This window comes from Narcine bancroftii, chromosome 3 (genome assembly GCF_036971445.1).
Source record: "Narcine bancroftii isolate sNarBan1 chromosome 3, sNarBan1.hap1, whole genome shotgun sequence".
NCBI lineage: Eukaryota > Metazoa > Chordata > Chondrichthyes > Torpediniformes > Narcinidae > Narcine > Narcine bancroftii.
Window position 1 is genome coordinate 226,100,947 of NC_091471.1, and position 25,586 is coordinate 226,126,532.

The 25,586-nt window shown below is 41.4% G+C and overlaps 1 protein-coding gene across 1 annotated transcript in view; it reads right to left on the reverse strand.

Annotated features, from left to right (window-relative positions):
• Positions 1-25,586, reverse strand: part of fras1 (Fraser extracellular matrix complex subunit 1) — a 642,015-nt gene that overhangs the window by 173,128 nt on the left and 443,301 nt on the right. Inside the window, exons 32-35 of the mRNA XM_069926766.1 lie at positions 15,027-15,149; positions 14,265-14,379; positions 9,871-10,011; positions 7,246-7,371 (exon numbers count right to left, since the gene is read on the reverse strand). Coding sequence (XP_069782867.1) covers positions 7,246-7,371; positions 9,871-10,011; positions 14,265-14,379; positions 15,027-15,149 — 505 coding nt within the window. The remainder of the gene's footprint in view (positions 1-7,245; positions 7,372-9,870; positions 10,012-14,264; positions 14,380-15,026; positions 15,150-25,586) is intronic.

A 25,586-nucleotide genomic window follows, 5' to 3' on the forward strand; every position in this document is an offset into this window, starting at 1 on the left:
CCAGATGTTAACCCCTTTCTTTCAGGTGACCACAGAGTTCCTTTTTGTTTCCCTTATTTAAAGTGAAACATTAGGCAGCCAGTCCTTTCCTCTTGCATGAACCACAAGGGCTTTGACCAGGCTGAACTAAGCACTTACAACCTATCTTCCAAATGGGGTTTCCCACAAGCTTGCCAGCTTGTCCTGTTCCAGTCCCAGCTGCTGCTGACTGTAAAACTGTAGAACTGATCTCTCTCTCTCTCAGAGAGAAAGCCTGTTTTATTCTCTCTGCTTGCACAATCACATGACCCTCTCAGAACAGCAAGTTCCACTCCAGACAGCCTGCAGCTCTCACAAGTTCTTTCATCTGTTGCCTTTTTGTAAACAACAATCCATTAGTGAAGTCTCTTTGGCATTCCCAAAGCTTTTCCAAAGGCTCTTGGCGCCTGCCTGTCTAGCATGAGCAGAGCTCCAATATTTTAAATAAGATCTGTTTTAAAGTGTTTGTATGTGACCTACACTAAAATACCTGCCCTAATTTATCTCCCAAAAAACATATCTATAATCTGTCACATTATTAAATAAATGCTAATTTCAGATTTATTGTCAGAGTGCATACATGACATCACGTACAACTCTAAGATTCCTTTGTCCTGTGGGCATTAAATCTGAATATCAGGGGTCATTTTTTAAAATCTCTACTTCAGCCAAGGAAACATCCTTCCTTGTAGCTGGATTCTGGACTTCGTTACAGAAAAACCACCAAGTTTGTCCAGGTCGGTAGCATAATATCGAGCACTGTGATGCTGAGTACTGGCGCGCCTCAGGGCTGTGTGCTCAGCCCGCTCCTGTTCACACTGCTGACCCATGACTGCATTGCCAGATGCAGCTTTAACTGTGCCATCAAGTTTGTAGCTGACATAACACTAATCAGCCTTGTCAGCAACAATGATGAGTCACACAACAGAGAAGAGGTGGGAAATCTCATGAAACGGTGCGAGAATAACAACCTGAGAACATGGACAAGACAAAGGGGATGATTGTGGACTTCAAGACGACCAGAAAGGACCACACTCCACTACACATCAATAACTCCATAGTGCAAAGAGTGCAGAGCACCAAGTTCCTTGGAGTTCACTTAACTATTGACCTATCGTGAACACTCAACATCTACTCACTTGTTGGGAAGGCACAACAGTGACTGCACTCCCTGATAAATCTGAAGCGGGCAAGGCTACCGCCACCATTATGCCAACCTGCTACAGGAGCTCTATCGAGGGATCCTGGCCGGCTGCATCACAGTGCAGTGCAGTTGCTGCAGAGAAGTTGATCGGAGGTTAATCTGCAGGACCATAAGAGTGGCAGAGAGGATCACTGGAGTCTCTCTTCCCTCCCCCCCTTATCGGTGATCTACCAGAATCATTGTCTGAAGAGGGCATGCAAAGTAATTGAGGGCCCCTTCCACCCTGCACGCAGCATCTTTTAGCTGCTCCTGTTGGGGAAGAGATAAAGACGAATCAGAGCCAGAACCACCTGGCTGAGCTTCTTCCCACAGGCAGAGCAAATGCTGAACGAGTAAAGGAACTTCTCACACTAACCGTCCAAGACGCTCATACTTATTTGTATCTTTGAATTCTTGTCCTGCACATGTATTGTTTGCCTGTATGAGTGTTATGTCTGGTTGTGTGTCTCTATATTTTGCACCGAAGACTAGAGAACGCTGTTTTGTCGGGTTTTCTTGCCAATCAGATGTTAATAAACTTGACAGACCAATTGTGAGATCCAGCTTTGAACCAGGAATGCACAAAAGGAATTTTCCACCCAAATAATTGTTTTACTACATCAGGGGACAGTGAGCCTCTAATAGTTCAGATTAATCTTTGGTTAGATTAAATCAGTGATTCTCAACCTTTTTCTTTCCACTCACCTCGGCGCTCTGTGATTAGTAAGGGATTGCTGACGGTGGTCTGTGGGTGGGAAGGGAAGGTTGAGAATCCAATTGTTACTGAAATATTTTGCTCGAGAAAAATTGTCATTGGCCCATTTCTTTTGGAGTTATGAAACCGTGCACATAATGAGTCAATGAGGTATGATTAAACACAGTGGTTTTCAAACTTTGTCTTTCCACCCACATACCATCTTAAGCAATCCCTTACTAATAACAGAGCACTTACGGCATAGGGAATACTTAAAGTGGTATGTGAGTGGAAAGAAAAATGTTGAGAATTATTGGATTAAATAATGATGGAATGTTTTAAACCTGGAATCTTCCCTGCATTTTAGCACATCCTTATGATACAAAAACCTCTTGTATCTAAGCACAAATTGTTAGAAAGCAATGAGAGAACATGGGTTGGGGGTGATATACTGGTAGCAATTGAAGATTGGTTTAACAGACAAATGGGAGGAAGAAAAAATGGGTCACATTACATGTAGACAGGCAACTGGATGAGAGAATTATGTAGAAGAAATCTAAGTTTGTTGAAGAAATGAAGCTGAGAGTCAGTTTGGGTTGCGAGGGGAATGATAAAAGGCTTCAAGAAATCAAAAACAGGCTTGGGCAAACATCGAGAGCAAGCTACTTTCAAAATAACAAGGGAAAATGTTATCTACTTCGATGAGGAGAAAAAACAGAAAAACTGACTATTTTTGTTAAAATGAAGTCTGACTGTGAAACTGCAAAGCAAACAATTGGGAGGCAAACTGTTGATTAGTTTTTAAATAGAGTCAAGATTAAATACTTGACTTACCAGATAGTCTTATCAATCAATAATCAATCATCTTATTTCAATCACAGTGGGTTTTGATGAGACTGCACTTGGAATGCTGTGTGCAGCTCTGGCCTCCAAGCTGCGGAAGGGTGGACTTGTAATAAAAAGGTAGCAATGAAGGTTCCCTGGATTGATTTCTGGGTTTGGAAATTGGTCCAATGGGAAAATTAAGAATTCTGGGTCCATTGTGCAGAAGAATGAGAGGTGATTGGAACAAACAAAATTCTTTCTGGAGTTGACAGGGATCTGCAGAAATTATATTTCCCCTGTCCTGGCTGTCAACGTCTGAGCGTCCATGGCTCTTCCATCCCTCTTCCTAATAACCTTAGTTTCTTTTAATATCATTAAACTGATTGATCTCAGTGCTGGAATATACTCAGGAACTCAACCAACACTTGTGTAACATGGATTCACCACCACCCTCTGGGTGAAGTAATTCAATCCTGGTTCTTGACACATCAGTGGGGAAAACATTACCTCACTTTTTACAGTGGCAGATTAACTACCACCTGGGCCCTCAGGCTGAGCTTTAGTAAAGCCCATCCCCCAACCTTGCCCCCCTGCCCCACCCTTTATTGAATAAAGTGGTGTGAAGTTACATTAAATAACATACAAAGGGTTTCCAAATTATCCTTCTGGGAGCCTGACGTCCCTGTTCCTATCGGGAACCCAACGACCCTGCTCCTGCCAGGAACCCAACTTCTCTGCTCCTGCCAAAAACCCAATGTACTCATGCCTGCTGGGATCCTGAGGACCCCGCTCCTGCCGGGAGCCTGACGTTCCTGCTCTTGCCGGAAGCCCGACGTTCCTGCTCCTGCCGGGAGTCTGACGTCCCTGCTCCTGCTGAGTGCCTAACATCCCTGATCCTCATGAGAGCTTGACATCTCTGCACCTGTCGGGAGCCCGACATTCCTGCTCCTCATGGGAACCCAATGTCCCTGATCCTGCCGGGAGCCTGACGTCCTTGCTCCTGCCGGGAGCCTGACGTCCCTGCTCCTGCCGGGAGCCTGACATCCCTGCTCCTGTTGGGAGCCCGACGTCCCTGCACCTGCCGGGAGCCTGACGTTTCCACTCCTCCTGGGTGCCCGACATCCACGCTCCTGCCGGGCCCCCTCCATTCCGGGCCCTGAGGCTTAGGTCTACTCAGCCTAATGGTTAATCTGCCATTGATCATCTACCTTGCCATGCAATACCAATATTTTGTACATTTCTGTGAGATCCTCCTATATTATTCTCAGCCAGACACGGTACAGGCAGTCAGCTTAATTACTTCCCAAACACTAACCCCTGCACTGATTCTCAGAATCAACCTGGCAAAACTTTGCTGCTTTCCCTGGATGGTGATGCTGCAGGAGGTGCTGTAGCAGAAGAGCCACGAATGGTGCAGACCCAAAGAGAGTGGGATGCAGAGACCCAGCAACACTTGGCAAGGTTCAACTGGCTGGTCCTAACAATGAAGGCTCTCAACAGCCTTTAAATGGCTGAAGGCATTTGTCAGCAAAATCCTCTGTGGCCAAGGTGGCGGCACCAGGGAGTGTGGAACCCAGGCCCACACCGATGGGACAGTGAGTGTGGAAACAAGGGGCCCAACAATGGGTCAGGGAGTGTGGAAACCAGAGGCCCACTGATGGGACAGGGAGTGTCGAAACCAGGACCCCACTGATGGAACAGGGAATGTAGATCTCAGGACCCCACCAATGGAGCAGGGAATGTAGATCTCAGGTCCCCACCGATGGGGCAGGGAGTTTGGAAACCAGGGGTCCAACAATGGGTCAGGGAGTGTGGAAACCAGAGGCCCAGTGATGGAGTGTCAAAACCAAGGGCCCACCAATGGGTCAGGGAGTGTGGAAACCAGGACCCCACTGATGGAACAGGGAATGTAGATCTTAGGCCCCCACCAATGGAGCAGGGAATGTAGATCTCAGGCCCCCACCGATGGGGCAGGGAGTGTGGAACCCAGGCCCCCACCAATGGGTCAGGGAGTGTGGAAACCAGGGGCCCACTGATGGGTCAGGGAATGTAGATCTCAGGCCCCCACCGATGGGGCAGGGAGTGTGCAACCCAGGCTCCCATTGATTAGACAGGGAGTGTGGAAACCAAGGGCCCATCAATAGGACAGGGAATGTGGAACCCAGGTCCCCATCGATGGGACAGGGAGCACAGGGACTGGTGCCTCAGTGAGAGGACAAAGAGCAGAGTGAATGGGGCCCCAGCGAGGGAGAGGAGGGGACTGAATTCCGGCCCAACCCAATAACGGTGTGCGGGAATCAGGGCCCCACTGATGGGACAGGTATCATAGGACCCAGGGCCTCAGGGTGGCAGCAGGAAGCACATAAATGGGCCCCAGCACATGGGAACTGGGACAGAGAGCACAGAAACTAAGATTCCGGCGAGCTGACAGGGAACATGGGAAACGAGTGGAGAGGGAGAGTGGTGACCTTCTCCTGTGGGAATCACAGCTGCCCTTTCAAATGCAAATAGTTTGGCTCACTGCACCTGTCCATTTCCCTCATTCCTCTCTTTCCCCAGAGCTCTGTGGTAAACCTTTGGGATTTCCAAGTAGTCGTTGGATTACTGCAGATTACTAGAACTTTACGCTAACACTATGGGGAGTTTGCACTCCTAGAAAGCTGCTCTATTGTGATTTTCCATCACACAAAGCCCGATTTTCCTTTAAATGACTTAAGTGGAGATGCATTCCTCATGGATGCATTTCTCTTAACAGTAATATTAAGTACCACAGCTGTGGCTACTCAGTCAGTTTCCAAAACAAATCTTTTAACTTGACAGCAGCTGCATCGGAGACACAAGTATCTTCTCCTTCAATGGATCTGTACATTTTTAAAAGAATATCATATTTAAATGACGTAACTCACAGCAAAAAAAAGAGGTAATTTCGATCTGCAACGCACTTAAAATTTCTGGCTCTGTTTCCGATATCTTGCAGAAAACTGGGAGGGAAACCCCGTGAGACACAAAATGAACCGACTCCACGAGGAAACCCTGCCACATTAGACGCAAGGAATGAGAGTTTGAAGCAGAAAAAAAAGACGAAATTTGTTGTTTCATTGGGTGGCACGGTTGGCGTAATGGTTAGCGTAGGGCTCAAATCGGCACTGTCTGTGAGGGGTTTGTACTGTGTGCAATGGGCTAATTAAATATATGCTTATAAAAGGGATTAGAATTGAATTAGCTGTTAGGTTGCATGTATTTAACAAACAGAACAATGCCTTTCAATGCAGGTCCAAACAGAAGGATCTGGGCTTTAGCAACATGTGCAAGCACGCCCCAGAAACTGTAACATTTGCAGAGAGTTGGGGCCATGTGTTGTTTTGTAAAACCTGGAAAGTGCAACATTCGCAAACTGAAAACAAAAAAATAATAACAGTGCCTGGAACATCAAGAGGGGAGGGGCAGTGAACGAGAGTGAAGGCAGTTTGCAGGAGGCAGTCTGAGGAAAGGCTGGACAGAAGAGGACCCTGCAGAAAAGGCTCCCTCTTTTTCAAGACTGGGCTGAATTTTAATATGGTCACCAGAGTGGAAATCAGGAGTGGTGGCTAGTCTTCCCAGTGTGGCGAAGAGAAGAAGAACTCTGTGAGAAGAACCTGGAAAGAAGACAGGTTTCTTCTGGAAGACACTCCTGTTTGGGGTGTCCAACAAGCAACAACCATCTCTCTGTAATTTCTCCACAATTTTCCTGCCTGGTAATTCTAAGGAAAGCACTGATGTTTGCTTGAATGTAATGACTGCTAGATTCTGTGCACAGGATTGAAGATTACTGGAAACTGTAGCCTTAGAAACGTGGTCAGTGGAAGATTGGCCAGTAAAAAGAACTTTCTTGAAAACGCATTACACACACTTGCGCTTAGATTAGGTTGAGGTGGGGGGGAGGGATTGTGTAAATAACTTTGTGTTGATAAGTTAAGTGTTGATCTTTTTCTATACTCAGAATTAAACTAATTTTGTTTAGGGAGCCATTGCTTTGGTGTATTTCTATTGCTGCTGGTAGATGGGGTTCACTGAATTCGTAAGAGTACATTCTCCCCATGATGCTCCTACTTCCTCCCACCCTTCAAAATGTAACCGGGAGCTGTAAGTTAATTGGGATATTTTGGCAGCACATCTCATGGGCCGGAAGGGCCTGTTACTGGGGTGAAAGTAACACTTATGTAATTTCCCCACTCTCATATGTCTGGCTTGTGATTTGCGAATCCCTTTGACGAATGAGCATAATGTAGGGGTCATCCGAAAATAGAACATAAAACTTTGCAGCCCAGTACCATCCCTTCAGCCCATGATGTTGTGCCAACCTCTATAAACCTACTTACCAAAGCATTAAACCAACAGTTAAATGTTGATTGAGTGGTCTTGGCCTTTCGTAACCAAGGTAGACAACACTCATGGGTCCAGAATTTGGTTCTTGAATATTCAGGAAATTCAGACAGACAGAAGCAAGTACATCATGAACCAGCTGACAGTTTAGGACATGCCTTACCTCCAGCTACTCCATGTCCGTGGCTCACCCCGATGAAAGGTTTTGGAAAGATTGGAGGCTGTTCATTGGTAGACAACAGATGTATGGTAAATTCCATTTCGGGAGAGATGTTTTCACCATCAGAAACTGTAGAAGGATGAAGGCACATTATGAGATTGCAAGTAAACTCAAGTCAACCTCAGTAATTATAATAAAAGCCTTGCTATCCGGCACCTACAGGGATTGGTAGATGCCGGATAAATGAGTTTTCCAGTTGCTTGAGACTTACTCTGACAATGCCGAACTAATACACCTGCATTAAGAATAATTAGTTTAAAAGAGAACAATACTATCCTGTATTTACACTGAACAAACTTCACAAGAATGAATATGTAAATCTTAAAGCATTTTACATCATTTTCAGTCAGATTCTTTGAAAAGATTTAACCATCGCTGCATCTGCCGGTTCCCCCACCTCCACAGAGCTGCTTAAAAGGCGAACAATAGCATAATAATTAACCCCCTCCCCTAAGTTTACAGATAAAGCCTTAGTAATATAATTAACAACATATGAATAAAGATAAAGGCTATGGAAGAATAAGGAGACACTTTAAGAGAGTCACCCCGGTGCCGAGCAGCATCAACCAGCTTTTCAACGCCATTTTATGCAAACACAATTTTATTCAAACAGCTGCTACGAGCAAAGTACGACCAAGGCCCTCCGCTGCCTGAGTATTTGCTCCCATCTTAACCAAAGATTTACGGTTTACTTCAGAGAACATTCACGTTTCGAATTTTAAACTTTTATTTAAATTTTTATTTATTCGAATTGTTTTATTTATTTATTTTCCTCTTTTTTTTTTGCCAGTTGCTTGAATTCCGGACCTCTTCCATTATCCCGTGTTCATATATGCTATGCACTTCAAAACGAAGCATTTAAACTTGGTGCATTCCTCCTGTGCATCACATTTAACTGAATTTTCATGAAGGTGCGGATTGGAAATCGTTTCAGTGATACGTAAGTATCTGATTTAGCCAAACAATATGAGAATGAACTATTTATTAAAATAACTATCAGGCAGAAAAAAATGCATCCGGTTGTGATGTTCTGGTAAAGTGAGAGTAAGTGGAAGGATGTGATTCTGACTATGAACAGTACTCATGATTTCAAACATCAGACAAGGTTGCTGGCCACACCAAGAACTTCTGCACAAGTTAACCTGCATTTGGCAGTATAGATCTTCCAGCCAAGAGTCAGAGGCCAATCCTGTCACAGGTCCCTTTCATAATTAATTAATGGTGTTCTACACAATGAGTGGAGAGGCAAATTAATCATTGCATGACAGAAATAATTGTGAAATTTACATGTGAATGATTTAACCTGGACCCAACGTAGTAATGTCATCGGGAAGAAATCACGTCAGCGCCTCTACTTCCTCAGGAGTTTGCAGAGGTTTGATATGATGCCAAGAAACCTTGGCAAAATTTCTACAGATGTGTAGTGGAAAGTGTGTTTACGGGCTGCAGCACACCCTGGTACGAGGGCCTTCAATACCTCTGAGTTGAAAGCCCTGTAAAAGGTAGTGGACCAAGCCCAGGACATCATAGGCAAACTCCCTCCATCATCGTGAAAATCTACATGGAACGCTGTTGATGGACAGTCATCACAGATCCACACCACCCATTCATTATATGTTCTGTTCTTGTGAAAACACAAAATGCTGGAGAAACTCAGCAGGTCAAGCAGTGTCCTTTAGGTAACAAAGGTAAATATACATAGCTGACGTTTCGGGCTTGAAACCTTCATCAATGTATGGCTGGCATCTGAATCAAAAGAGTGGGGTGGGGGGAGGAGTATTGGAAAGGCAGGAAGTGGTAAGTAGAGATGTGACGGACGGAACAGGAGCGATCAAGGGGAGGAGGGATGGCTGGGTGATTAGAGAGAGAAGGGGGGGAGGAAAACTGGAATGGGGAAGGGAAGGGGGGAAGATGAGAGCAGGTTAGCAGAAACCGGAATAGTCGATGTTAATGCCATCTGTTTGGAGAGGGCCCAGGCGGAAAAATCAGATGTTGTTCCTCCAGTTTGTAGGTGGTCTCGGTGGGACAGTACACGAGGCCATGGACAGAGACATATGATATGGGAGTGTGACACAGAACTGAAGTGGTTGGCTACGCCGGGTGGTCTGTCACTGGTGCGGACAGAGTGAAGGTGCTCAGGGAAGTGATCTTCGAATCTGCACCCGGTGGTCTCTCCACTTTGCTGAGCACCTTTGCTCCGTCTGCACCAGTGATGGAGACCTCCTAGTAGTCAACCATTTCAGCTTGCTTACATAAAATGGAAAAGCCTATTCATGTTGCATGCCTTGAATTCGAAACACTCACAACATACGAGTGGAATTTTTATGACAGAAAAGAATGCTTGATTCTTTTCAAAATTAAGAGGGTTCACTCGCGTCACAGTCAAATGACCCTTGATGGAGTGGAAATGCAATCAACCTGCAGTGTGCTAATTACATCGTGGTTTAACGTGTGAGGTGTGGACCTTACAGACAAAAGCCAACAGCAGCACTAAGCAGCAACAACTTTTTGTGAACAAAAAACAATCCCAAATGTTTCATTTGGACATGTTTGCAGCAAGCTTCTCACCAGTGAAGGAGAACTTGAATAAGCCTTGCGTATGCAAAGATGCTGCTGCTGGAGGTCGATACACAATCTTCCCATGGTCAATATCAGCCTGAGTGAAGGATGTGACATGGATGAAAGAGTGGTCTGAGTGTTCGAGTATACCTGAATTAAAGAAACACAAAGAACAATGAACCAAGGCACCCTGCACAGTCACTACGCATATATGGCAGGCCTGAATTCGGCCGAGGGAAACAATAATGAAACAAGCAAAGCTTTTCACAAGAGCAAAGAGCAAGTTGAAAGCAACTTCTGACAATTGCAAATGCTTAGTTAAACGCAGAAATTTGGAAGCCATTCTCTGATTTTTTTCCATGCTTACCTGTAATGTACTACCATGGTACACTGCGAATGAATTCAGAGCTCAAGCATGTGAAGGGAAGGAATTTATGGTACTTACTCACCAGACAGGCACTTAATATTCCAGCAAAATAATCCACTCAGGGCTGCTTAAAACTTCTCTGGTCCTTCGATTCTTTTTTTTACAAATGTAGAGTCGCACTCTTCAAATTTTAAATCTTGCAGATGTTTGAAAGTGTTTTTTTTAACCCTGTCAAATTGCTCTTGACCTTGTATTTTGTTTATTTCACTTGCAAAGCATGATAGTTCGATTGAACTATAAAGTCTAATTAATACAGCCAGTTTAATTTTGTATCCATGTGGTTTCCTTGAAGACCTACACATCTTATGAAACAGTATAGATAGTCTGAGGTCCCAAACAATTAATGACCATAAAATCCAGCTCAAAATGCCATTGCAGCGTCAGTGACCCAGGTTCTAATTGGGCGCTGTCTCCCAGGAGCCGGTACATTTCCCCACGTGACCTGCGTGGGGCTTTCTCTGGGTGATCCAGTTTCTTCCACCCTCCAAAACATACAGGGTTGGTAAATGGGGGGAAATTGGGCGACATGGGTTTCTACCGTGATGTAAATAGATTAAAATTTTAACATCCCTGGGGAGGAGTGGGGGAGGGAGTAAGGGGGAAGGATGGTAAAGGAACTTAGGTAATTAATGGTGCAACCAAAAGTTTTGCTAGGAGCAATCAAATCAATGGTTCTGACAGCTACTAAGATTGTATAGAGAGTGATGTCATTCCATGTGTGAATGACATGGAAATTTCAGCATGAACCAGTAATATACATCACCATATCTAGTTCTTGGAAAAAACAGCTTAAAGTTTTTGAATTTCTAAGCTATGGACAGTGAAAATCATTACTCTATGATCAAACGTACAAGAAAGAACACTTCCCAAAACTTTCGCATCTTAAATCCTTGAGTTGGTTTTTTAAAAACAATTTAGACATACAGCACGGTAACAGGCTCTTCTGGCACACAAGCCCTCACAACCCACCATCCACCCACTCCCCCCCCCCCCACAAAAATGCACCTGGACAAATCCCGTGCAGATACGGGGAGAACTTGCAAACTCCTTCCACATGGCGCCAGGTTCAAACCTGGTTTGCTGGTGCAGTATAACTCTAGGCTAACCGTCCCATCCACAGGACAGCGATCATTGTGGGGAGGGGAGGTGGGGTGGGGAGAGGGGCAATGCACGGCAAACATATTATTTATTTATTTAGAACTATTACAAGTGTTTTCCAGATGGTCAGCAATGAAGTAATGTTCGCTGCTGATCTGAAAGGTAGCTGCCTCAGGCACCCTGGCGATTTCTGAGCTATGAATTGCCCCTTCCCTGATGCTGGTAACAGTCCCAGAAGATCTCTGTTGCTCAACACTGCAAAATCATCAAGCAGGAAAGGTATCCAATTGGACTGAAGAATTAAACATTTTACATAGCACAACTAACAATAGTTGCAGCTTGCTCAGAGATGGTGGCAAAGTTTAGAAGAATGAAGGGTGATCTATCTCATTGAGACCCAGGAGGCTCTGAGAGATTAACTCTGGGAAACTGTTTCCTGAGCTGTGGGATCATGAGAATGGGGGCATCACAGGATAGGACATTGTGCCACAAGGAGAGATTCTTCATTCAGAAGGTTGTGAATCTTTGGGATTCATAAAGGACTGCTCCTAGCTCCAAGCTGACATCAACTGTTTTGGTCACTGCAGGAGTTTGGGGCGACAGGGCATTGGTGAGACAGTAGTTGAGGAGCAGGATTTTATGCTCATTTCCCAGCATGGATTATTATAGAGCTCGAGGGCATAGATTTAAGGTAAAAAGGAGGGAGGCTGGGAGAGATTTGAGAGGGCAGTTCACATATGGAACGAGCTGCCAAAGGGAGCGGCTGAATTAGGATGTTCAGAAGACAATTGGACAGGTAAAGGGATGGAAATGGTTCAGAGAATGAAGGCTAAATGCAAGCCCAGAAAGTAGGCATGGCTGAGTTGGGTCATAGGGCCTGTTCCATGCTTTATGTCTCTATGACTCCAACTATAACGTCATTGCGGACCAGGGCTAGTGAGTCAACTCCAAGGTAATTCTGGCATCGGACATTATTAAAATTCACTTGCACTTCACGGATCAAAGTGAAATGTTTCAGGTTAGTCTTGTCGAACAAGAATAGATATTGAATGGTTGAAGTTCTCATCATACTGCCAAATTGTGAAGGTTAAAACTGGAGAAGATTGCAAAATTATGAAAAGACTGCAGTAGGACTGGTATAATAGGACACTGGATGGTCAGCGTGGACTTGGTGGGATGAAGGACTGGCTTCCGGGATCATCTGTGCTTAAATGGACGACTGGCGTTGCTGCCAGTTTCAGGATGAAAGGTTCTGATTGACCCAAGACATTTACCGTCTCAAGCACGTAACAGTGCTGGACAAGTTCAGCAGGTCCTACAGCATCCAGAGGAGAGCAACGATATATACCCAGCGATCCAGGCCTGAGTCCTTCAACAAGATATGAGCAAAAAAGCAGACAGGCGCTCCCCTCAGATGTTGCTTGAACTGCTCATTATACCCAAAAGTTTCTTTTATTTCATATTGCTGTGTCTGTGGTGTTTGGAGAAGACATTCAAAGGGAAATAAGGCCCATTAATCAGAAAATAAAGGATAAGAAGGTAAAAATTTTACTCAGCTAAAGTAAAGCTGCTGCCTTCTTCAACGCTCTGACTACTTTTCTTTTCTATTAATTTTTTTTTCTCTACATCATTGGCCTTTGTAGTACATTTGCTTCACATTAGTTTAGAATAACAGGGTAAATAATTCAAAAGAAAAATCCATAGATAAGTTTGTCTACGCCTGACTGATTCATTATGACCCTTCACGGAGAGAAAACTGCCATCTCCACTCATTCTGGCTATAGTAGAACTCCAGTTCACATCATGCGGCTAAGGTTTAGACCATAGGATTTAGGAGCTGCGGCGGGCCATTCGGCCCATCGAGCCTGCTCTACCAGGAGTAGATTTCCACGTGGGGTAATGAATCAGCTCTGGCTCGGCTGGGTGCTGCACAGAAAACTAGGCAACTGAACACAAACGCTGTTTGGAAAAAAAACCGCACCAATGCTGGAGAAACTAAGCAGGTCAAACAGTGCCTTTATGTAGCAATGGTACAGGTGAAGTGTTGCTTCACCTGAAAGGCCTGTTTGAGACCTCGGACCGTGGTGAGGAGGAGGCGTGGGGATCTGTTCTGGACTTGTGGCCTAGATACGGAGGCTGAATCATTACGGTAGGCCCAACTTCTTCACATCTTTACTCGTCGTTTTGTGAGCTGATTGAGCCTTTGTCTTCTCTGTAGCCATGGTCGATCAATTCAGATCGATCTCAAAGATTGTAATTTCAAAAAGTTCTTTAAATTCAGGTTTTAATTAATTCTGCTGGGAGAGGCCATCACGCCACATCCCCGCCCACGACCTCTTTAGTGACAGCTACTTACATCCAAGTCCTCACCTCCCATCGCATCCGCAACTTCTGTCTTTGTCATGTTCAACGTGTCCTCCAGTGTGAAGACCGACACAAAATCGTCTTCAAAGCCTCAACCAATCCCTATATCATTTCCCCCTTCTTATCTTCCAAGGGACCAACATTCGCTTTGGCCCACCTTTTGCACTTTATATAATTTCAAAAACTTTTCCTATCATTTTTATGTTTTGAGGCAATCTTTTCTCATAATCGACCTTCCTTTTCCTTAGTGCTTGCGTTGTGGATTCTTTCTTGGTTCTTAAAGCTTTCCCTTGACAGTTTTGTATGCATGAGCTTTTAGTTTGATGCCTACCTTTATTTCCTGAGTTATCTGTCTGGCTGGCTGTCCCCGCCCTCACTGTCCTAGCTTTTAACTGGAATATACTTCTGTTGAGAAGCACAAATACAAGCAGCAAAGATTTCATCTGTACAACAGTGCCTTGATTTATGTAAAAAAGGAGAACTGTCCTCTCTGTTGGGCATTACTAATACTTGCCATGCTCTGGTAGTAGTGGAACCCTGATATTATAAATCAGATCCTGGCTTGGTGTGTCTCCATCTACAAAGGATAACTGTGAAGTTTGGATCACTGTAACTCTGTCTTCAGGCACCTAGCAAAAAAAAACGTCAACCAAAATTATTTCACAGCATAACTATTCTCTCTCTCTCTCTCTCTCTCTCTCTCTCTCCCTCTCCCTATATTCTTTTCGGCAAAGGTAATACTCGTAATAAATATCCAAAACACAGAATTGGTTTGAAAGATGCCTGCAGTTTTTAAAAAAGCCCCGGTGAACTTGGACTATATTTGGAAATGCAATTTGAAGTAAAAGTGGGCCAGTGGCCCGTAGAACGCTCTCTCCTTGAAGTTGCAAGGCTGAAATACCAGAGGGCTATTAAAACGGCTTTTGAGGAAATCCTACACTTACTTCAAGATTAATGCTTGCATTTTGCAGCAATTATAAAATGCCACAGAGGTCATTTTCCACTCAGCCACCTGAGTAGGCCAGCAGACCTTTGCAGAAATGGCTTAATTGCCGGTTATTAAACTGGGATTTGTCTACTTAGTGCTTGCATGGCGCAACTGAAAAACACCCAATAGATGCTGCTGTCGTGTTCTTGATTTTATTTTTTAATTTCACTTTCCTCCCCCTTGAAATGATTTCCAGAGTAAACGGGGCTGTTCACTTTCCCTCCTGCGGGGAATTTTCTAAACTTAACGCAAAGCAGACACGGGAGATGAGAACCGGGAAGCTCTTACAGTGATCTGAAGAGGAATCATCACTCCCGGGGCGAGCTGTGGAGCATCCTTGTTTTCCTGTAAAATTCCAATTTGAAATATATGGTTTCCATCTCCACTGTAGATCCTGGGGTCAGTTGTAACCTGCAATAAATAAGCAGTGGTAATGCTTCCAATAAACAATATTCCGATTCAAATAGAAAATATATTTTTTTAAATCGAGAATTAAATGGGAATTGGATTTGAATAAAAAGATAGATGAAAGTATTTGGAGGAATATGTGTAAAGGTAATATGATTAGGGTTATAAATGTATGATATAGGCTGGTGCAATATAATTTTTGACATCAATTGTTTTTAAACCCCTCAGAAATTTTTTAAAAAATTCAACTTACTTCTTCAGATTTGTGGTTTAGGTGTGGTCAAGAAATAGGTACCTTTTTTCATTCGACTTGGACTTTTACTAAGGTTAAAAGATTTTGGTTACAAATTAAATTGTTTTTAGAACAGGTATTAAAAGTGATTTTCCCATTTGATCAGCTGTTAATTTTACTAGGGGATATTAAGTCGATTGCTTTAGGGTTGAGATTGACTATGTATCAAATTGAATTTTTATGTTTGGCTTCGGCTGTTTCATAAAAATGTTTAGCTATTACATGGAAATCTAATTTAGTTTTAAGCATAAAAAGATGCCATAATGAAATGAAAGCTTGTGTTCCTTTAGAAAAGATAACATACAACTTAAGAGATCGATATTTTTTCTTTGTTAAAGTGTGGAGCCCATATTTAAAAGCTTGATCTCTCAGTCCACTTTGGTGAATATCTCTACATCCGCTGCTAAAAAGTTAAAATATGACTGTATTTACTGATGATCTTTTCTTTGTAGGAGGGTAAGGGAGGAGGGAGAGTATTAGTGGGGTGGTTGAGGGAGGTTGGGAGGGTTTAATATTTAATCATATTATGTATGTATTAATATATACTGTAATCAATATTATGTTATGTGATTTAACATTTTAAGTAACACATATATATATTCTTCGGCTTGGCTTCGCGGACGAAGATTTATGGAGGGGTATGTTCACGTCTACTGCAGGCTCGGTGGTGAGTGACAAGTCCAATGCAGGACAGGCAGGCACGGTTGCAGTGGTTGCAAGGGAAAATTGGTTGGTTGGGGTTGGGTGTTGGGTTTTTCCTCCTTTGTCTTTTGTCTTTTGCGGTCTTCTTCAAAGGAGGTTGCTGCCCACCAAACTGTGAGGCGTCAAGATGCACGGTTGGAGGCGATATCAGCCCACTGGTGGTGGTCAATGTGGCAGGCACCAAGAGATTTCTTTAAGCAGTCCTTATACCTCTTGTTTGGTGCACCTCTGTCTCGGTGGCCAGTGGAGAGCTCGCCATATAACACGATCTTGGGAAGGCGATGGTCCTCCATTCTGGAGACATGACTCACCCAGCGCAGTTGGGTCTTTAGCAGCATGAATTCGATGTTTGCGGACTCTGCCAGATCGAGTACTTCGATGTTGGTGATGAAGTCATTCCAATAAATGTTGAGGATGGAGCGGAGACAGTGCTGATGGAAACGTTCTAGGAGCCGTAGGTGATGCCGGCTCCTGTTCGGAGCCGAACAGGAGCGTGGGTATGACAACAGCTCTGTACACGTTGATCTTTGTGTGTTTCTTCAGGTGGTTGTTTTTCCAGACTCTTTTGTGTACTCTTCCAAAGGCGCTATTTGCCTTGGCGAGTCTGTTGTCTATCTCTTTGACGATCCTTGCATCAGATGAAATGGTGCAGCCGAGGTAGGTAAACTGGTTGACCGTTTTGAGTTCTGTGTGCCCGATGGAGATGTGGGGGGGCTGGTAGACATGGTGGGGAGCTGGCTGATGGAGGACCTCAGTTTTCTTCAGGCTGACTTCCAGGCCGAACATTTTGGCAGTTTCCGCAAAACAGGACATCATGTGCTGGAGAGCTGGCTCTGAATGGGCAACTAAAGCGGCATCATCTGCAAAGAGTAGTTCACGGACAAGTTGCTCTTGTGTCTTGGTGTGAGCTTGCAGGCGCCTCAGATTGAAGAGACTGCCATCCGTACGGTACCGGATGTAAACAGCGTCTTCATTGTTGAGGTCTTTCATGGCTTGTTTCAGCATCATGCTGAAGAAGATAGTAAAGAGGGTTGGTGCGAGGATGCAGCCTTGCTTCACGCCGTTGTCAATGGAGAAGGGTTCGGAGAGCTCATTGCTGTATCTGACCCGACCTTGATGGTTTCTGTGCAGTTGGATAACCATGTTGAGGAACTTGGGGGGGCATCCAAGGCGCTCTAGTATTTGCCAAAGCCCTTTCCTGCTCACGGTGTCGAAGGCTTTGGTGAGGTCAACAAAGGTGATGTAGAGTCCTTTGTTTTGTTCTCTGCACTTTTCTTGGAGCTGTCTGAGGGCAAAGACCATGTCAGTAGTTTCTCTGTTTGCGCTGTTCAGACTGCTCAAACTACAGGGGAATCATGCTGCTCTCCATTGCAGGAAAAATCTTCGCTAGGATTCTCCTATAAGACTAATACCTAGTATCACCGAAAATGTCCTCCCAGAATCACAGTGTGGCTTTCGCGCAAACAGAGGAACTACTGACATGGTCTTTGCCCTCAGACAGCTCCAAGAAAAGTACATATATATATATATATATATATATATACACGTAAAACATATATATTAGTTTATTGCAAGGAAACAGGCCATCTCGGCCCTTCAAGTCTATTCAAACAACTCCGCTAGCTCCCTCCGTCTATTCTCCACCCATAACTCTCCAACCCCCTCTTATCCATGTATATATCCAGCCTCCTCTTAAATGAAAGAATTGACTCTGCCTCAACTATTTCCTCTGGAAGATGATTCCATTCAGCCACCACTCTCTGAGTGAAGAAGCATCCTCTAATGTTTCTCCTAAAATTTTGCCCTCTTACCCTCAACTTTTGTCCTCTTGCTTCAACCTCCACTGCTCTCAGGGGGGAAGAATCTACTTGCATTTAGTCTATCTATCCCTTCATACCTCTAACAAATCCCCCCTCAACCATCTAAGTTGAGGGAGTCACGTGATGGAGTAGTGGCCGGACGGTGAACTCCAGCCCTCTCCAGAAAAGTCAAAAAAAACAAAGAAAAACACAAAGGCACAGAAATAAAAGTTAAAGAAAAGTGAATATAAAGGTGGAAAGAAGATGGCGACAAAAAAAGAAAAATCGAAATCAACGGTAAGAAGAGAGGAAGAGAAGACAACGGAGGAAGAAGGAGAAGGCCTTACCTGTTCGAAGAGGCCCGCGGTGGAGAGAGAAACCCGCTCCCTCAGGTCGGTAGAAAGTGGACTACAAAAATGGCTCGTTGAGTCAAGTAAAAGTGCGCAACCGCGCATGAAAAAAAAAACACAACGACGGGAGGGGTGACCAGCTGGGGAGTCGATCTCCACAGCCGGCAACGACAGCTGCAGAACACCTGCAGCAAGAAGAGAACACAGAAGACAATGAAAACAAGAAAGAAGAGAGGAAAAGGGCAACAAAGAAACAACAGATGGCCAACCCAGAGGAAGAAGAAGAGGAAGAGGAAGAGTACAGTGAAATAGAAGAAGAAGGGAAAGGCAAGATAAAGGATATACTTTCTCTTATTAAAGAATACATGGAGTCATTTAAAGAATGGCAAACACTTAAAGATTTAAGAAGAAGAATAAACAACACAGAAAGAGAAAATGAATAAAATAGATATGACCTTAACAGAAATGGGGAAAAAAATGGACAAGATGGAAGAGCGGGAAGTAGCAGTAGAAATGGAGGTAGAGGACTTAAAAAAGAAATTAGAGGAATCTAATAAAAAAGTTATAGAGACACAAGAACTGTTAGCTCAGAAAATAGATATAATGGAAAATTATAACAGAAGAAATAACATAAAGATAGTGGGCCTTAAGGAAGATGAAGAAGGCAAGAATATGAGAGAGTTTATAAAAGATTGGATCCCTAGCATCCTAGGATGTCCAGAACTACAGCAAGAAATGGAAATAGAAAGGGCACACAGAGCATTGGCCTTTAAACCACAACCACAACAAAAACCAAGATCTATTTTAGTAAAATTCCTAAGATATACTACAAGAGAAAAGGTACTGGAGAAGACAATGGAAAAAGTAAGAGAGGGCAACAAGCCACTGGAGTACAAAGGGCAAAAAATCTTCATTTATCCAGATATAAGTTTTGAACTCCTAAAGAAGAGAAAGGAGTTCAATACAGTAAAGGCGATTTTATGGAAGAAAGGGTATAAATTTATACTAAAGCATCCAGCGGTATTGAAAATATTTATTCCAGGACAACAAAACAGACTATTCTCGGATCCAGAAGAAGCACGAAAATTTGCAGAACAATTACAAAATAGACTGAGGGATGAAGACGTGTAATGAGAGTAAAAATGACCACGATTTATATGTATGTGGGTAAAGAGGTATAAGTGTGTATATGTATAATGTGCATACGTGAATGTATCCGTATTTAGAGGAAAATATAGATAGTATAGACAAGAATTAATAAGGGAAGGAAATGGAATAGAGGGAAATAAGGAGGGAACTAAAAGAGTGACCTTTGTTACATATGAAAAGTGAAATCTTTTCTGGGGGGGCTGGGTGGGGTGGAGTTGCGGTCACTGCAAAATCAGCTGACGCTTGCGAGTGAATTCGCAAACCCAAATGGAGAGGGGAGATGTGGTTGTCCGACAAGGGATAAAGGACAACTCAGGAGGGGAAGTGGAGATTGGGGCTAAAGAAGTTTTAAATAGGAGAATAAGGAAAATGCTTGATGTTTTAGGAATGTTGTCTTATAAAGGGTTTAAAATAAGAAAACAGAAATGGAAAAGGAGGAAAGGTAATGATGGAAAAACGGAAAGGGAAGATAAACAAAGTATAAAATGGCTACGTTGAACTATATGACTTTAAATATTAATGGAATACATAACCAAATTAAAAGGAAGAAACTGCTACATTTACTGAAATAAGAAAAAATTGATATAGCATTTGTCCAAGAAACACACTTAACTGAATTGGAGCACAAGAAATTAAAGAGAGATTGGGTAGGACATGTAACAGCAGCATCGTATAATTCAAAAGCAAGAGGAGTGGCTATATTAATTAGTAAAAATGTGCCATTTAAAATAGAAGAGGAAATAATAGATCCAGCAGGGAGATATGTAATGATAAAATGTCAGATATATTCGGAGTTTTGGAATCTACTCAATGTATATTCACCTAACGAAGAAGATCAAAGGTTTATGCAAGATATCTTTTTGAAGGTAGCAAATACGCAAGGGAACATATTAATAGGAGGGGATTTCAACCTGAATTTGGATTCAAATATGGATAAAACTGGGAAAAAAATTAACAGAAAGAACAAAGTAACCAAATTTATAATTAAATCAATGGAAGAAATGAAACTTTTGGATATATGGAGGAAACAACACCCAAAAGAAAAGGAATATTCATATTACTCGGCTAGACATAAAACATACTCAAGAATAGACCTATTTTTGTTATCAGCTAGTATGCAAGATAGAGTAAGAAAAACAGAATATAAAGCTAGAATACTATCGGACCATTCACCCTTAATATTGACAGTAAAGCTAGAGGACATCCCTCCAAGAATGTATAGATGGAGATTAAACCCCATGTTACTTAAAAGGCAGGATTTTAGAGAATTTATTGAAAAACAAATAAAAATGTATTTTGAAATAAATACGGAATCAGTGGAAGATAAGTTTATACTATGGGATGCAATGAAAGCATTCATTAGAGGGCAAATAATAAGTTATGTAACCAAGATGAAAAAGGACTATAATCAGGAAACAGAGCAGTTGGAAAGGGAAATAGTAAATATAGAAAAAAAAATTAGCAATGAAGGAAGATACAACTAAAAGAAGAGAATTGGCGGATAAAAAAATAAAATATGAAACACTACAAACATATAAGGTGGAGAAGAATATAATGAAGACAAAACAGAAATATTATGAACTGGGTGAAAAAACGCACAAAATCCTAGCATGGCAGCTTAAGACAGAACAAGCTAAGAAAATGGTATTGGCATCAAGGAAAAAAGACAACCAAATTACATATAATCCAAAAGAAATTAAGGAAAACTTTAGAGAATTCTATGAACAATTATACCGAACTGAAAACGAAGGGAAAGAAGGGAAAATAGATGAATTTCTGACTAAAATTGAACTACCAAAACTACAAATAGAGGAACAAAATAAATTAACAGAACCATTTGGAATAGTAGAAATACAAGAGATAATAAAAAAATTACCAAATAATAAGACACCAGGAGAGGATGGATTCCCAATAGAATTCTACAAAACATTTAAAGACTTATTAATTCCACCCCTCCTGGATGTAATCAACCAGATTGATGAAACACAAAGCTTACCAGATTCATGTAAAACAGCAATAATTACAGTAATACTAAAGCAAGGGAAAGATCCACTCTCACCAGCGTCATATAGACCAATATCTTTACTAAACACAGATTATAAGATAATAGCTAAACTATTAGCAAACAGATTAGCAAAGCATGTACCGAAAATGGTAAATTTAGACCAAACTGGATTTATCAAAAAAAGACGCACAACAGACAATATTTGTAAATTTATTAACTTAATTCATGCAGTAGAAGGAAATAAAGCACCTACAGTAGCAGTTGCTTTAGACGTAGAGAAGGCCTTTGACAGAGTAGAATGGAATTATTTGTTCAAAGTATTGCAAAAATTCAATTTACCGGAGAAGTATATTAATTGGATTAAAGCATTATATAAGGGACCGTTAGTGAAAGTGACAGTAAATGGACATGTATCAAAGCAATTTAACTTAAGCAGGTCAACGCGGCAGGGATGCCCACTATCACCTTTATTGTTTGCGTTAGCTATAGAACCACTAGCAGAATTGATAAGAATAGATAATAATATAAAAGGAATAAAAATAAAAGACAAGGAATATAAAATCAGTCTATTTGCGGATGATGTTATAGTGTACTTAACAGAACCAGAACTATCAATAAAAGAATTATATAAGAAATTGAAGGAATATGGAGAAGTGTCGGGTTACAAGATAAATGTAAATAAAAGTGAAGCAATGCCTATGAATAATGCGGATTTCTCAAAATTTAAGAAGGAATCTCCATTTAGATGGCAAACGCAGGCAATAAGATACCTAGGTGTACAAATAAACAAAAATCTCGGCCAACTATATAAACTCAATTATTATCCACTAATGAAAAAATTACAGGACGATTTAGAGCATTGGAAAGATTTGCCACTAACACTAATAGGAAGGATAAACTGTATTAAAATGAACATTTTTCCAAGGATATTATACTTATTCCAGGCATTGCCAATACAACTGACAGAAAAATTCTTCAAGGAGTTGAAGAAAATAATAAGGAAATTTTTATGGAGAGGGGGGAAACCGAGGATAGCACTAGATAAATTAACAGAATGGTATAAACAAGGAGGCTTACAACTGCCAAACTTTAAAAATTATTATAGAGCCGCACAATTAAGATACCTATCAGATTTTTATCAAACAAGGGAAAAACCAGACTGGACGAGATTAGAATTAGATAAAATAGGGGAAAAGATACCTGAACACATATTATATAAATGGGATGAAAAATTGGTACAACATAGAAGTTCTCCAGTATTACACCATCTCCTCAATATTTGGAAGAAGATTCATGTTGAAAGAAATAAAACAAATTATCAATTACCAAAACTAATATTGACGCAAAACAAGTTACTCCCTTTTACAATAGATAACCTTTCCTTTAGAGAATTGGAAAAAAAAGGGATTAAAAGAATAAAAAATTGTTTTTCAGGAAATAGATTCTTATCCTTTGAACAAATGAAAGATAAGTACAATATAACTCAAGATACAGCGCTGGCATATTACCAATTGAGATCCTACTTGAAGGATAAATTAGGAAGCAGTTTGAGTTTGCCAGAGGCAAGTAACCTTGAATATGTGATTACACATACAATGATAATCAAAAGATTTATAACAAATATGTATATTAAACTGCAAGAAAAGGAGAATGAGGAAACAAATGGTAAAACTAAACAAAAATGGGAACAAGATTTAAATATAAAGATAAAAAAGGAAACATGGGAGAAATTATGTTCTGGAACGATGAGAAATACAATAAATACGAGGTTACGTATGATACAATATAACTGGATACACAGACTATACATTACACCTCAAAAGTTAAATAAATGGGACCCAACAATATCTGATAGATGTTTTCGATGTAAAAAAGAAATGGGAACAACAATTCATGCAATCTGGACATGTGAGAAAGTAGAAAAATTTTGGGAAGATCTCAATCAGATATTAAATAAAATAACAGAAAACAATATACCAAAGAATCCAGAGATCTTTCTCCTAAGTAACATAAAAAAGAAAGAATTTGGAATTGATTTGGAGGATGCACAAAAAAGATTTGTTAAGATAGCTCTAGCCGTAGCAAAAAAATGTATTATGTCAACCTGGAAATTGGAAGATAATTTGAAAATACAACAATGGTATATAGAAATGAATAAATGTATTCCATTAGAAAAAATAACATATAGTTTAAGAAATAATATTGAAATATTCAAACAAATATGGGAGCCTTACATTAAATACAATAGCGAAAACCTACCGGGGAAAATCATTACCTAAGTTGATGGAAGGAGAAGGAAAGAAAAGAATGGACTCAGTAGAATTTCTGGTGTATTTTTGTTGAGTGACAACATTGTCTGACTGGTTTAATGTATCCTAGATTGTATACCTTAAATGGATGGGAGGGGGGGGTGGGGGGGGTGGGTTGGGAGGAGGGAGATGGGGGGGAGAAAATGTCACTGTATATGTGTGAAAAGGAAAAAGTGTGTATCATGGCTAATATGATTTATGGTGTGAAAAATAAAAAAAATTAAAAAAAAAACATCTAAGTTTCAATGAATAAAGTCCTAACCTCTTTAATCTTTCTCTGTACTCTAGGTATTTTAAGCCAGGCAACATCCTTGTAAATCTTCTCTGCACCCTCTCCACCTTATCTATATCCTTCCTATTAATTTGGAGACCAGAACTGAACACAATACTCCAAACCTGGCCTCACCAATGCCTTAAACAGTCGCAGCATCACTTTCCAGCTCCTATACTCTATGCTATGATTTATGAAGGTTAACATACCAAATGCTTTCTTAACCAGCTTCTAAACATGGGAATCCACCTTCAAGGAATGTTGCACCATAACTCCAAGATCTATTTGTTCTTGTGCATTCCCCAATGTCCTCCCCTTTACTATATTATTTTGATTATTTTTTCTGAAATAAAAGACCTCACACTTCTCTACATTAAATTCCATCTGCCATCTTTCAGCCCAATTTTCCAGACAAACCAAATCCCTCTGCAATCCCTGAAAACCTTCCTTGCTATCCACCACTCCCCCTATTTTCATATCGTCTGCATATTTACTTACCCAGTTAACAACCCCATAATCTAAATCATTAATATAAATTAGGAACAACAGGGGACCTAGCACTGATCCTTAAGGCATGCCACTTGTCACAGGCTTCCATTCTGACAGACAGTTGTCCACCATGACCCTCTGCTGTCTCTCCTCCAGCCACCTCTGAACCCATCTTACTATTTCTCTATTAATCCTTAGTGACTGAACCTTCCTTACAAACCTTTCATGTAGAACCTTATCAAAAGCTTTGCTAAAATCGAGATTAGACTGCATCAATTGCCCTACCTTCATCAACCTTTCTTTTCACTTCTTCGAAAAAATCAACAAGGTTCGTCAAACATGATTTCCCCTTCACAAACACATGCTGGGTGCTCCTGATCAATCCCTGCTTATCTAGATTTTTATACCATCTCTAAGAATACCCTCCGTAACTTTCCCTACCACCAAAGTCAAACTTACAGGACTATAATTACTTGGCTGACACCTCATGTCTTTTTTAAACAAATGAACTACATTAGCAACCTTCCAAATCCAATGGCACCACACCCTCCTCCAGTGATCATTGAAAAATCACTGACACTGCTTCTGCTATTTGCTCCCTGACCTCCCTTAATGTCCTGGGGAAAATCTCATCAGGACCAGGAGATTTATCCACTTTTACTGACCCTAGAAGCTCCAAAACCCTCTCTTTATTAATCCCTATCTTTTCCATAACGAAGCTATTTGGCTCATTTATCTCACATAGTCCAATGTCCTTTTCCTTCATGAACACAAATGAGAAAAAATCGTTTAATATCTCTCCCATCTGATATGGTTCCTAGCACAGTTCACCATTCCGATTTTCCAGCAGTCCTATTCTATTCTTAACTCTCATTTTACTATTCACATATCTGTAAAAACCCTTAGGATTTACTTTTACCTTATCAGATATTGACACCTCATACCTTTTTTTGCCTTTCTAATTTCCTTCTTAAAGTTTTTTATACAATCTATGTAATAATCATATATCTTATCCATTGTTTCCTTCTTAAATTTAGTATATGCCCCCCCCCCCCCACCTTACCCTGAACCAAC